The 14,804-nt window shown below is 43.0% G+C and overlaps 4 protein-coding genes across 4 annotated transcripts; 1 reads left to right on the forward strand and 3 right to left on the reverse strand.

Moving 5' to 3' along the window:
* Nucleotides 1-828: 828 nt before the first annotated feature.
* Nucleotides 829-2,192, reverse strand: IL334_005171 (uncharacterized protein; the record flags this gene model as incomplete). The annotated part of the gene is made up of 7 exons (XM_062936885.1): nt 829-943; nt 1,003-1,103; nt 1,177-1,332; nt 1,421-1,504; nt 1,577-1,714; nt 1,804-1,956; nt 2,028-2,192. The coding sequence occupies 7 exons, from the start codon at nt 2,190-2,192 to the stop codon at nt 829-831; spliced, it is 912 nt and encodes a 303-aa protein (XP_062792936.1).
* Nucleotides 2,193-3,681: 1,489 nt separating this feature from the next.
* On the reverse strand, nt 3,682-10,408 carry IL334_005172 (uncharacterized protein; the record flags this gene model as incomplete). The annotated part of the gene is made up of 8 exons (XM_062936886.1): nt 3,682-3,813; nt 3,940-4,457; nt 4,518-4,677; nt 4,735-6,858; nt 6,925-7,418; nt 7,488-7,523; nt 7,690-9,894; nt 9,955-10,408. 8 exons carry the CDS (start codon nt 10,406-10,408, stop codon nt 3,682-3,684), a joined length of 6,123 nt encoding a protein of 2,040 aa, XP_062792937.1.
* Nucleotides 10,409-11,568: 1,160 nt separating this feature from the next.
* On the reverse strand, nt 11,569-12,366 carry IL334_005173 (nucleolar protein 16; the record flags this gene model as incomplete). The annotated part of the gene is made up of 3 exons (XM_062936887.1): nt 11,569-11,777; nt 11,846-12,117; nt 12,203-12,366. 3 exons carry the CDS (start codon nt 12,364-12,366, stop codon nt 11,569-11,571), a joined length of 645 nt encoding a protein of 214 aa, XP_062792938.1.
* A 428-nt stretch (nt 12,367-12,794) lies between these two features.
* Nucleotides 12,795-13,889, forward strand: IL334_005174 (uncharacterized protein; the record flags this gene model as incomplete). The annotated part of the gene is made up of 7 exons (XM_062936888.1): nt 12,795-12,807; nt 12,963-13,024; nt 13,088-13,115; nt 13,186-13,226; nt 13,333-13,445; nt 13,639-13,761; nt 13,856-13,889. 7 exons carry the CDS (start codon nt 12,795-12,797, stop codon nt 13,887-13,889), a joined length of 414 nt encoding a protein of 137 aa, XP_062792939.1.
* Between the last annotated feature and the right edge of the window lie 915 nt (nt 13,890-14,804).

Raw genomic sequence — 14,804 nt, forward strand, 5'->3', positions numbered from 1 at the left:
TGACACCTTAGAGGGAATGACGTGCAATCAGGCGATAGATGTGATTAGCGATCGGAAAGAGACTGATTTACAAGGACTGATACGATGCTGAGAGTCGTGAAAGGATATTTCTCCCCCGGGATTGGCGATCACTGAGGATCTGTGAGCTGGGATAAGCGCAAACGATAGATGAGGAATGGTAAATACTGGGACCAAGACCCCTTGACGGTAAGGAAAGATTGTATAACGGAGTGGAGATGTGCCGTTGATGTCCAGAATGTGAGGGTCTATTCAGCAGTTATACCAGCAAGGTTGATCATACGAATGATTGAAATTGATGAACCAAGTGCAGAAGTATAATTGGTGAATGTCAATTCGCTTTCTTTATCTCGGATCACGATTTAAGGCACGGTTCTTGTCACGAACTCAGAATATACGGGTATGTTATCGATCCTCATCTAATACATCACGAGTACTCGCTGAACGCTGCGTTCGCATGCAATCGATAGCACCTCTTGCATGCAGCGAGAGTCACCAGCGTGTGCCCTTCCCACCAACTCTAGGGGTATGCTAGAAATGGCAGAAATCGGCCTAGGGTCCAAATTTCCTCATGGCAGTTGTCGTGATCACCATACTTTAAACCCAAGCATAAAGAATATGCACATGTTCTTCTAGGGGGTGAAACTGTATATCCATGCAAACATTGTCCATAAGAGCCCGGAAAAAAGCTAGAAAGCAAGAAAGAAGGGGCAAGATAGAAAGGAAATTGAGAGATTATCGAAGGAGGATTTGATACTGAGGGTAGTTCAGCAGGAAAGGATTGCAGGGAATGTCAAAATCAAACAAGGCTTAAATCCTAACACATTGATCACCTTCGACTTCCCAGCCTTTCATACAGTCAAAATGACATGATCCGTCAACGCATGAAGAGTGACCTAATGCGACGCCTTTGATGGATGAACAACTAAGAACGGAAAAGCAATATTACAATATGTCATTTGATGACCTGACAAAATCACTCACTCTGTACCCATTGGAACTGTTGTATTAGCGTAGCCAGGAGGATTGAATGCTCCAAAGATACAACCACCACATGATTCAAGTTCGTTCTTGATATCGATGCACTTAAATTATACTTTTCATTAGTATTTGTATTTCCTCTTTCGTTTACAGCAGGACTATATCCCCATGACTCACCTCGAAACTGGCTGAATCAGTCTCTAGAGCACATGGAGTCAGACCTTTTGGACAGAACCATGATTTCAAAGACTCCTGTTCCGCCAGTCGTCTTCTCTCATTCATTGACCTTCTCGCAATTGAAGAAGCAGTCGCATCAGCAGGATGGGAGTACAACTAAACACGTCAAGATTGCGATATGCAAAGTCAGCCAATCATTCTTATCTTTGAGTCTGAAATCTGTGAGATCAAGGATCCAACTCACTCTATTGACGTTTATATTACAAGTCTGAGTAGACGTTTGTGTTAATGTAGATCCACATGCGTAGGCGAAAATTCCATTCCCGGCCTACGAGGATCCCATAGGGTCAGCTAGTGAATTCACAACCTAGATACGTCGGAGAAAATAAGATATACTCACAGGATAAATTGCCATATAAGGATAACTTGCGCAAGTCTGGAAGATGGAATAGTAGTCTGTACTTTGACTTTGGTATAGAGCACCGCCAAATTGGTAATTGTTGGAACAATCCAAAAAGTCATAAGTAGTGTGGATGATCTACATTTCATATGTCAATCTGGTTTCAGTCCGCTTTTCTATCTTCTGTCTGAACAATGGGTTGAAGATAGATAAGGATGATGGCTCACGTAGACTTCATAAGAACTGCCTGCTGCACAACCACCTGGGTTTCCAAGTGTGGTTTGTGAATCGGTGAAAGAGTTTGTGCCACAACCGCATAATCCACTTTGTGGATCCCAGGCAGCATAGATATTCTCTGTGTTTCTATCATAACAATAAGCCTGAGACCCAAAAAGATCCGTTAACTTACGTGGTCAGACAAGAGTGATGTACAGAGGATGATTTCACTCACAGCACATGATGATGCTGATGACCAACTTCCACTGTTGAAGCCGTTATTGGGTTGATATTGATTTGAGACACAACTTGCGAACTCGTTATCATAAGTAACCGCTGAGACCCCTCTTAAGCACAGTAAAAGCGCTACTGGAGCGAAAGCAACAATAGCCGAGAACATATATGAGGATTATATTGGTGATAGTAATGAGATGAGATAAGGTAGTTGGGAACTATGTAAGTTAAAAAAGAGGGTGAGGATAGTAATGAGCGTGAGGGGTACGGATCTACAATTCGAAGCAACGGATTTTTTAATCTACAAGAGGGATTCATCAAGACTTGGGACCTTTATATAGGTTTGTCAGTACGAGTGGAAGCATAAATAATCGAGAATCAGCCTTCATGTCGGTAAGGACATTTTTACTGTGGTGCAAAGTAGGTTTCACGGACCGGGGTACCAATACGGCAGTTTGTACACCTTTCCGAAGATGCCGATAGGAACGATAGTTGGTCAGTGTAGCTGTATGAGGGTGAACAATCAGTAAGACCAGGAAGATAAACATTAAATTCCTTGATAAATATCGTAAGTAGCCTTTCCATTACATGATTCTTTCTTCACGATCTTCATCCTGTGGGATCCATGCAATTAACAAAGACATCTTTCCGATCAGCTTCGATATCTTCCGTGGGAATCATTGCATGTCGTAGCTGTCCAGGGTCTTCCTGTGGAATCTTACTTACCGGTATACTCATCGGTTGGTCCTTTTGGCGGAAACGTTTAATTGTTTTGGAAAATTAAAATGATTTAAACAGGCGTTCACAATAACGTTAAAACGTTAAAAACGTAATGAACCTTGATTTTATTTTTCAGTTTGTCACCTCTCTCTCTGTCTCTGTTAAGGCACTCTTTGTTTTGTTTTGTTTTGTTTTGTTTTGTTGATTCCTGTTTGTTGTTTTTATACGACAAGTCATATCTCATTACTCCAATGTCTCATCTTTCTCATCATTCCTTGTTGTTTGAAAGTCCAATGGACCCTGTTGATCTTTCCGGGTTGCCATCTTGTATCGAGGTATGCATTCTCACCATCTACCAACGCGACCAATCACGTTATAGGGGTAAATGAGGTATTGAAAGAGAGGCTATAGTCGCTGTATCCATTGCCGATTTTACATTTCACGTCGGTTGTCGCGAACAGATATCTACCCACCTCGATCTCTCACGGAGTTGTCAAGCAGTCGACTTTGAGTGGACCACCGAAGCAAGTCGTACAGTCAACACGACACGGCTGATCCAATTGTGGAACAGCTCAACGACTTCTACCCGAATGAAGCCTTGGAAATGATGCACGTACGCAGACGCCCATGTTATCGTTATCGCAAGACAAGAAAACTTGAGTGAGGTTGCTCAATGCATGCAATAAAAAATTGATCTGAATGGGGATGAGAATAATATGAGAAAAGTTGGGTTTGTAAATATGGATTTTAAATGCTAATAAAAAGAGTCTTCTTTGAAAACAACAACAGGATCAAGAACAGATAAGGAAAACTCTTTCCTCTTAGGTGTAACGGCGTCCGATTATGCCAAGCACAACAATGGATAGAAAGCGTTTATGAATCAGAATAATCCACAGTTCGAACAGTATTTTGAGTCGTCTGGGGTAATGATTGGCTTAATTTCGACCTCTACGAGCGGCTTTTAAACAAGCTTCTTCTAATCCACTTGTACGTATCACCTTGACACCTCCATCTTCGAGTATTCTCACCCCTTCGCACTGAACGAAATCTGGTGGTTCTTCGACTCCCTAAGTGGTTCAGTGGTGGGTAAGCGTATGATGGAGCGGAATAAGCAGAATGTGTTGGGTGTCCATGTATGATTTACGCAGATCCAGCAATAGAACAAGGTGTGGGAGAAAGAGAGGATCACTCACCAGGTAGACAGCTTCAACGCCCGCTCTTACTAATTCCAGTGCACAACTGGGTCCACCTGAAGTTCTTACTGAACAAGGTTCCATTGTAGCATAACAATCGGCATCTTTCAATACTTCTTCTATATTCGGTAATCCACCATTGATTTTGCTACTTCTTTCGGCATCACTCTCTTGTTTATCTTGATTTCCGAGTGAAGCTAGGTTGGTATTGCTGCTACTACTTCCCCAGCCACCGAAAGAAGCTTGTAACTCGCCGTATTTCGTTCTGAAATTAGTCAAAGCGTTCGCTTCGGCATGTGTGTTCCCTGGAATCTGTCGACTCCATCCATCACCCAGTATCAATCCTTGATTGGCTTCAGAAGGGAAAACGTTGAATTTGCCGGTGTTGACCAGACGAGTGTAATGAGAAGAAGAAGAAGGAAGGTATAATGTAGAACCGACACAGAAGGCTGTAGGTGACACTTCACAGTTCAAAGTTAGATCGAGTGAGTGTTGCATCAATGCTAGAGCGAGGGAATCTACGCAAATCATTTCGAGTCAGTGTATAGTACAATCAATTCCGGCAGTATCATACTCACCTGTTGTAGTATTCTTAGCTCTATCAGCCATTTTGACTGCCTTTTCCAACGATTCCTTTTGGGTATTTTCGGGTGTTTGTTTGATTGCAACGACTGATATACCTACAGTCTCATCTGTGTTTCGCTTGTCGTGAACGGTTATGGTAGTCTTGATGTCTGCCTGCTGATGAAGTTCAACATTGTTGTCGTTACCAATGTCAATGTCATTGTCACTAACGTTTGTGACGTTTGCACCTCCACCTCCACTTTTACTGCCAGTTATTTCACCGACGGGATTATTTGTTCGTGGCAATTGAGGAATAAGATCAACGAGGATTTTGGTCTTTTGGCTGGGACCAAGTGAAAGACTTAATGTGGTTGTACAAGTCTTGGAGGAGTTCTTCGGTTCTACCGGAAGAGCAGTTTCAGTGCTTGTTGTTATAGAGGGTGTTGGATCTGATGGGAATTGAGGTTCGCTTTCTGTTGCAGGATTAGCACCGATGCCAGGTGTAGCAGCACCATTTCCTGCTTTATCTGTGTGTTCATTTTCGTTCTCCTCATTTTGACTTTGATCGCCATCTTCAGAAGGGTTATTTACACCTAATTCATCTAGTCGAGCTTGATATTTGGCTATTTTCTCAGGTTTCCCTTTCCTTCTTGCGATTTTCATTTTCTGTAATAATCCTTCCACTTCATCTTCTTCATTTTTTGACAATGCTATACCAGCATCTTTTTCATCTCTTGTCAAGGACAATTCAGCGAAAAAATTACCAGGTATTCCAGTAATGGAGATGACAAAAGTCCTTTCATGTTTTGACACGTTTGTTAGAACGAACGACTGTGCTTCAGGCCATGAATTCGATTTATCTCTGTTTTTGCCTTTACCCTTAGTATTATTCGATTTTTCGATTGAATCGTATATTGATGATCTTGATGTCGAGGCTATAGCATTCAAAGATACGATACCGAAATCCAATGATGATGGTTCAACTTTGAATGCTGGAATTTTCCTCACGACAGCTTTGACAGCAACGGCTTGATCATTATAATTGTCTAAAACGTTCTCGACAGTGATAGTTTCTTGGTAATTTCCAACCAAAGAAGGAGTAAATGAAAAGTTGGCGACTTCTTTTCGACCAAACGCCGATATAACACCATAACGACCTAAACCAAGTCTCAAGTCACCAGATGCTATGGAACCGGAAGTCCGAAGTCTGAAGAGACCTATTGTGTCGGATTTGTTGTGAATCACAATGGTTTTTTCCCTAACTTCTCCTTTATCGCAACCACCAAAATTGATACTAGTTTGTTGAACCTCCAAGACACTTCTGACGCATGAACTTCTTATAATCAGATCTCTAATAGGTAGCTCCGCTGTAATCTTATCGATCAATGCATTGTCGTCTATTCCATTGTGTTCGGGAAGCAAGGAGGAACTTCGTCCAGCATTTGAGAGAAGGGACCTATCAAATTCGACCAGCTTGATAAATACCCTTGAATCAGCTCGTTTAGCTCTTACGCCAACATGAGGTCGAGTCGATCCGTTTGGAGTCATGACTACTATGATACCTTTGGCTTGTTTTGAATCGACTTTGACTGTTCGAGCAGGAACCAATTTTCCGCTTGATATAACATTATGAAGTTCCTTTCTTAATGCGATAGTTCTCCTCACAAATGTTTCCTCCTCTTCTAATGTCGAATGGATGATAGACGATCTCAGCGAATCGTGCTGTTCTATTGTAAGCAGTAACTCGTCTACAGACATTTTCGAAGGATCCGTTGGGGCGGCTGAAGAATTTTCCGTCATCTTCAGATCAAGAGGCCGTTTAGCTGTCAAAGCTGGAGATTTACGTCCGCCTGTCTCCGGTATAATTCGTTGCATCACCTGAGAAGCCAACGTAGCAAGATTCAGTTTCATTTCAGGCTTTTGAGACGCGGGAGGTATTAAGACAGGAGAAGGTTCATGTGTGAATGGTGCTGTCATCGGTTTGGGAGAAGTGAGTTGCGATGTTTCACCCGATTGATTGGGAGATTGCAAGGCAGAAGGCATCTCAGAGGCGGCAATCATGGTTTCGTGATGTTGATGGTGGTTATTATGGTGATGAGGATGTTTCTTTTTGGTTTTAGCTTCCTTCCCTACTAGACCCGCAGCCTTTGCGACAGCGGCGAAATCGAGTTTCAGAAGCTTGTCATTCTTGCCGGATAGTTTTGTATTGTCCTCTGATTCAATTGAGTCAAGGAGAGCGAATCGCTTGGTACGAGGAGATCGGTGAGCGCATACTGGTGGTCCACAAGCGAGGTCGAGGTACTCATGGGGTTCTAGCAGTGCTCTGTCTTTGAATACGACCGAGTTGCCGTAAAGCTGAAGATAACGGAAATATTATCAGTCAAAAGTAATTTGAGTTGGGAGAGCGTGGGCTACACTCACTTGTACAGGTCTACCTCTTCCACCCTTTTTCAGAGCTGCTGCTACTTGTTGACCTACACTTTTGGTCTCTTTCTCTCCATCTTCTTTCTTGGGTTTACCAACGCTCTTTTCCCTCACTTTGCTTTTCGTCTTAGCGACGCCACCGGAAGCATTTTTCACACTGAGTTCTTGGAGGGTTTCCATGAATCGCTCTTTTAGCTCGCCGTTTGGAGGAGAAGTAATTCGTTCAAGTGTGTTCTCGATTTCCGAATAATTACCGAGCACAGATTTTGGCTTACCCGATACGATCGGTGCATCCTCGGCTTTGATGTAGAGACCGATATCTTCCGGCTGAGACGCGTAGAGGTCTAGAACCAGTTGAGTATGAGAAAGATTCTCCACATGCATTGTCCGCACAGTAGGAGCATTGATCACTACATTGCCGAAGTCGAGGAAATTGCTTCCAGATGGCGTGAGGATACGGTACAAGTGTGAGTGTAAGGTGAGGTTGTAGACTAGGTGAGTAGGTATATCAGAGTGGTTACTACAAGCTCTGGGTAGACTTCAAAAGATTGAGTACTTACCATCAACATTCTTGGAACGAATTTCGACGACTTGATCTGTGCATTCGAAATAACGTTAGCCCATTCCTGGTGGCCAGTGTCTACAGCCGTTGCTCAACTGTTGGACAGTAACACAACCGAATGACTGGTCTTTCTGCAACGATCGTAGGAAAGGTCCAAAAAGAGGAGGGAGCGATGAGGGGATGAGAGAGGCGATACTTACCATTCTTCCTATGCAACAAATTTCTAACGAAACATTCCTTCTCATAACTTTCGTTGATTCTCCTTGGGAAGAATTCGAATTTCTCCTCAACAGTCTCAAAAGGGGGAATGATGATAACGTTTCTATTCACGTTTATAACTTTTGATATAGCCGCGATCTCAACCTTTGCACTTAACTGAGATAAATTCTGAACTTTCAGTAACTGTGATTTCGAAGCCCCGACTGTCACTTGACCGAAATCTAATATCCTACCTTCAGGTAATGAAATCAATGAAGTACAGGATTCGATTAGGCAATTTAGTGTCCGTCTTGAACTCGATTTTGAGACTGAAGTTGAATTTATATTTGATCTGTTTGAAGAAGGTGAATAATCTAAATATACTTTGAAATTTGATTGTCTCAATTTTCCTGCTATTTCAGGTACATTTTTGGAATCGATTTCAGGTCGATGTAGAACGTATATCCGATATTCGGTTCCAGGTCTCATGGTGACTTCCTCAATTTGATTAGGTATAATCTGTTCATTCATCATTGCCAAAGCGCTTGATGAGGTAGTAGCAAGTTTTGGCACTTGAACTGAATCGCCACCGAAAAAGGGTGGTTCATCATCTTCCTCTGACTCTCCTTCATCACCTGTGTGAAGCAGATAACTCGATGTCCTGCTTGGTACTCTCGATAACGGTCTAGAAGGTGGTTGAGAATGGTCTCTTTCCTTTTGTTGACCATCGCTAGATAGCGCATCACTGAATCCTGAAGCCGAATTCGAATCAACGTCAACATTCTGCCAGGGTCTACCGAAATCACCGGGAGCCGAATAGGCATTTGTCATTTCCGAACTATACATCGAAGAAGGGCGAGATTTGGTTGCTGAGGTGGTATTCGTGCTGAGGACACTTGTACTTTGTCCATTTGACATGGGCGATTCAGCTCGGGGATCACGTAAACCCTGTTGTTGAACCTGGTTCTGTTCCCTGCCTCGATGACTTCCTTCTCTTGTCGATGTCCTCGACAGTGCTAATTCACTTGATTTCTTGTCACTTTTTGTCGTTGCTGTAGAACTTGCTCTTGGTCTTTCCAAAGGTATGTCTTCGTCCATGTCTTCCCCAGCTACACCAGCAAGTCTAAAAACGACATCGTAGCCTTTTGTAGCGGAAAACTTGACGTCGATAGGTTTATCGCCGTTATTTTTACAAGTGATCATCTGTCTTGACCACGTTCCATCCACTATTTGACCAAAATCCACATTTCCACCACTCAACAGAACGAGTGATTCATCGGCTGTTCCCGCTGATGTAGATCCTACAGCTCGACAGGTCACAACATTGCCGGATTGGTTGGCGTTCGAGACTAAAAAGGTGAAATCAAATTCCGGTATAGCTGCTTTTGCTCTTAGCTCCAACCGTAGATGTCGACTTGACAGCGAAGGAAGGGGAACAGGTTGAGACGAATGGTCTACTCCAAATACGTTCTCGGAGTCAAGATCACGTAACTCGAACCATACTGCATCTTTGTACGGTGATGAAACCACAGTAGTCTTCCAGATTAATTCGATTTCGGAACGATTCACCAACAGGATGTCACGATGATATCGGCCTCCCACTACCGATTCGCTTCCGAAATCTACAACTAATTCTCCTGAAGACTTCTGGGACCCAACCACCATTCCTTGAATAGGATCAATAGGGGCGGCGGTGAACAGAGACCGACAAACGGTCGCAAAAAATGGAAGGTTGACGGTTTGATGTGGCATTGGACATTGAGCAGAAGACGTAGCGAGGGAAGAGTCGGCTACGGATATGATGGCTCGAAGCATGATGGATCCATGTACTGAAAATGCCCTGTGTATAGGTTCGGGACGGCGAGAACCTTGCAATGAGTACGAGGCTTTTGAACTTCCGGCTACCGACTGACTTGAGCCTTTCGAGAAAGAACTCAGTTCCGATGATCCTCCATCGCTGGGTGAGCCAGCCCCAATCGGTGACATCTCGGATGAATGAGTACCACCTAAAGCTGGTTTAACCCGAGGGGTAAAACCGCCATCATCATGCGGCGAGTCTGAGAGGGCCGGGGTAGAAGGTACGCTGTGAGACGGCTGAAAAGCGAAGAAGAGAGTAACAATTGATGATTGTGGTAATGTGAGGTGAAGAGAGGGAGAACCGGCATTTGTTGAAGAGGACGAGGTGGATGAAGCGGATGAGCTTATGCCTAGTTACATGTGTCAGCAGTTGAGCAGATCAATGATGTCAGGTATATGGAGCGGCTCACTGTGCTCATCCTCTCCTAGCCAGAAGACCAGTTGACCACTTAAATCACTTTCCACCTCGACCTGAACTTCGGACTGCGCTAAATTCTTGATTCCAAATGATCGAACTCTTTTCTGACCAATATCTCCGTCAAGATAGGTAGACTGAAGATGGATCCACCCGGATGGTACGTCAAGAGTTTGAATGAGAGAATCCTGTTTCGGTAATGATATCTTACTCACACCACTGGTTTGAACGATAGCATTCGTAGTTGCCGGGGCGGGCGATGGTATAGCTATCGGTCGAGAAGGTTGAGGAGGGGGAACGTTTCCTGATGGATCAGTCGATGCGTCTCCATGGACGTCGGGTAATTCTACGTTATTCAAAGTCGGACTCAGAACACCTTCAGCCAAACCCATTATACCTTTGACTCCAGCTTCTACCATGTTCTCTAAACTTTGAACAATATTTGTCATTTTGTATAAACCTCGATCCTTTCAGAAGGTATATCAGGTGGGAAAAGCGACAAGTGAAGGTTTTACGGGTATGTTCTAAGGTGTCTTTGGAAGTGGTAGCGGATTATCCAAAAATTGTATGCCAGAAGACCAAAGGGTCTTTCTGGATTATCGTTTATTCATCTTTAGCTTCTTTTGGCGTGTAGAGGAGAATTGAAAAGGGGAGTCGATTCTCTTTCTCCTCTCTCTTTTTCGCTTCAACGAGTTGTATGGGGTTCAAGCAAGAAATTGCGTTTGGCGACTCCCCAAACAAAACAAGGTTCCAGAACGGATGACGATAGGTGGTAGATGAGTTCGATGTATGTTTGTCGTATGTCGTATAAGTGATGGCGTAGAGCACCTTGTATATATCCTGAGGATATAATATACTGGTGCAATACAATGTGCGGATCTTATGAATGGGATGGAAAGCTCTTTTGAGATGGCGATACTACGACGAAATTTGTCACACGAGCGGACTGTGACCAATGAAAGGTTTGACGAAGGAGTCGCACGAGCTATCCTATCTTTGCATAGCACCAGTTTGATGGATTAGCAGGTGGCGATGACGGTATTGAGATGATCCGTTGACCTCGGAAAAGGCTTGATTTATGATGGTGATGATGCAGTCTCACAATGTATTGACTGCCCAAATTCGCAGGTGGATGTTTTCGGGGTTATAGCTTGGCTATCGCCTTGTTGAGTGTGACATAAACGTTTTGTTGTGTCGGATGATGGTGTTATTAATCCTAGCGAAGGCTGAAAGGCCTTTTGGGCCTCTTAGAGGGGATGACAGTATGCTATGGAGAGAAGAAGAGAAGAGAGAGCGAAAAGGTGCACAGGATGATTTTTATTTATTATGAATGTTTTTAGAGGGTGATTAATCATTCTACATGCGGGATGCCGAGTTATCCAGTCAAACAGTGGCAGCGTAAAGTAGTAGTATAGTATCAACATCGGGACCGAGGTTATAGGTCGATTGGGGAGAAAACATGCATGGTCATGCTTCTATATTTCATGACATGATACACCATGAGATGCACTTTTACCCACTGGAACAATGACATTTGTCTATATATATATGAATGCATGATGAGATAAGGTTACACGAAAGAAGGTCAATTATACAAATATGTACACATTTAAGCCCGAAGTTTATCAACACCACCAGCTTTCTTGATCATTCTCTTGATTTCACCCTCAGTCTTTTGCCAGACATTCAGTTTCCTATCTCTTGTCATACTTTCAGTATCATCACCATACTTGTCCACTAGGTTGTGTAACCAAGTGCGCTCGGATGTTGATGTATGTCTATTGACAGGTGCTGAAGTGGCTGATAATTGTTCAAGTTCTGTTCAGGTATCAAATCAGTCTTGCGAGATCCCCTCCCATCGGACGCAATGTCGAGAAGAGACTTACTTCTTACGACTTCAGTCTTACCGACTACTGATGGCTTTTCTTCTCCATCTTCGGGGAAAGGTATATTCGTTTCCTCTTGTTCAATACTCTCATCTTCATCAATGATGATATCAATAACATTCCCATCTTCATCCCTTATGATTCTCCCAAATCCCACTTTGGGTGCTTCCTCGATGTCTTCAGGTAATGATGGAAGTTGTACTCTTTGTGATCGAGATGAAGTCGCTTGGTTCGGGATAGGAATAGAAGGTAAAAGACCTAAAGCTGCGTAACTGCAATACCATATAATGATCAGTATCAGTATGAGATTCCCCTAGTGATCGATCAAAGTGAGGACGTTTCAGGCAGTCTACTCACTTTTGGAACACAGTCTTCTTCTTATCCCAGCCTTGTTGTAGTACCTCTGGACCTTTCAAAGGTGGTGCTCTCCTGGACTTTTGATGTAATTTTCGAATCCGATGTATACTTGGTTTCGTTGATCTATGCGACTTGGCCTTTGATCTTTGACGTGGGTTTGCCATTTTCGATGTGGTACTGTCTTGGGATGTTGTGCAGTGACTGAGTGAGACGAGGAAGCTTTGTTGAGATGGTATGTAATGTAGATTGAACAGTAGTAATCAAGTAATCAAATCATAAATCATATTAATCATAAATCATTGAAAAAGTCCAAAAAGAGTCGAAAATCAAATTTAAATATGGGATGACGATACACACGTATTACGTAATACCCATGTATACATATTACACAAACTGTTCAGGAATAACATTTCACATACATACCCAAACATTCTCTGAATCTCTCCCTCTCTCTCTCTCTCTTCATCGTCATTGCAATCTATAACATTTCTCCAATCTTTTCATCTCTCAAATACAACACCTATACATCCCCGACTGCTACTGTCTCCCTTCAGTCTCACATCCTAAACTCAGGCATACATAGATATTCAAAATGGGTGGTGAAGGTGAGTGGCCTGCCTGCGTCTTGAGGAAAGGATTGGAGCTGATCAAATGAATTCTCCCTCTCATCCACTCGTCCGACCAACCTCATCATCGTCCTGCAAACATACTGCGATACTCTGCTACTATCATTGACATGTCTCTGACTCTGGATACACAGGCTGGTTGTTCCTTTTCGCGGTCCTTATGGCTGCCGTTCTCTTATTCACCATGGTCTTCTTTGTGAGTCCCTGTGATAAGGACTCCTTTCATCCTGTATTCATGGACTGATGACGTTGAGAACAGATCATCATGTTCTCGGATCTCGAATGCGGTATGTTCAGCTTCCTTACTACCCGTACGGGCCATGTGAGCGAAGCTAACGTTTGAGATTGGATGGACAGACTATATTAACCCTATCGACCTCTGTAACAAGCTCAATCAAGTATGTCAGACAATCTTCCTACTCAAATCAACCTTTATTCTTTCGTTTATTGCCGTCAGACTCTTAACGAGGCAGTGAGAGCTGATATTTTTCTTTTTAAAATCAGTTCGTACTTCCCGAAATGATCGCTCATGCTTTCCTCACACTCTGTTTCTTACTTTCCGGACAATGGTTGGCTTTCTTATTGAACGCTCCTTTGGTAGGATACAATGTAAACAAGTGAGTGAAGATCCATTCGATCAGCTATGATGTAAATTCACGTATGACCGCTTACTTTACGTCGACTCTTCCTCGACAACTCAACCTTGCATCACTATCTTACCCGATCCTTTCCCATGTCCTTGTATCCATCTCCGTCCTCTGCGTCCTCCACAATATCTCCAAAACCTTTCCGTCTTACTCATCATCATAGGATCATGGCCAAAAACCACATGTACGACGCCACAGAGATCTTCCGAACTCTATCAGGACATAAGAAAGAATCATTCATTAAACTTGGTTTCTACCTCGTTTCATTTTTCTACTACCTTTACAGGTAAGTGCTTCAATTACTCAAATAACTATCACCCTCTTTCACATACGGGGTATTCCTATGTTAGATCGAGCTGATGTTGATGCTGTCATCACAGAATGATCCTTGCTCTGATCTCAGAGAGCGACTAAACCCCCTACCCCATTCCCAGAATTCCCAGAATTCCCATTTCTTAGAGGAAGTATGTGAACCGATGTCTGCAAGTGAGATATGTTGTGGAGTAAAGGAAAGAGAAGAGAATACCCAGCTGGAAATTGAGATTAAGTGGAAGTCTCCTAGAGGCAAATATCGGGTAGCAAAGTAAGGGGAAGTATGATTTGCATTTGAATGAGACCTCCGTAAGCTAGATGGGTGTCTTATCCTTTAATTCAGTTTTTATTCTATTAGATTGTGGAAGAATAACGAGGAAGAAGAGACCAGCGAAGTAATATAAGTTGATTGACTGACTGATCGAGCGATGATGATAATACATAATGCACACATGAAAGATGGAATGAGCGATTGATTAGCTTGCTGTGATAACGAGTAAGACTTGAGATAACAACCTTCCCCTTCACCCCTACTGAAAACTAATTAGACTTGCTTGATAAATGATGAAAGATGACTCACTCTCTCCTCCTTGGACTCTCATACTTCTCTCTGGTCACTGGTGCAGTAGCATATCAGGCTACATGATCCTGCAGAAATCAGTGCCCATCATCCTCTTCGTCATAAACCACCTGTCCGACGTTGATGATTATCCGTGGACGAGTTATTCTCGTCAAGCCATCCTTAGATGATAGATGATGGAGCAAAGTCTGGTTCTATAGCAGATGGAGAAAGTGGATCGATCTAACCAAGTACTTGAGGCAAATGAAGTCACTGACAAGAAAGTTCCGTTGCATAACCATGGTATCAATTCACAGTTTCGTCAGTATTCGTACGGTATAACTAACTACTCTTTGACACGGTGTGTCTTCAAGAGGAAAGGTACATTCCATCAGAAATGCGTTGTTGACATAACCTCTATGGTCCTGCTTGTCAGGCTATAAGTTCAAGAGCAAATC

This window comes from Kwoniella shivajii, chromosome 7 (assembly GCF_035658355.1).
Source record: "Kwoniella shivajii chromosome 7, complete sequence".
NCBI classification, from domain to species: Eukaryota; Fungi; Basidiomycota; class Tremellomycetes; order Tremellales; family Cryptococcaceae; genus Kwoniella; species Kwoniella shivajii.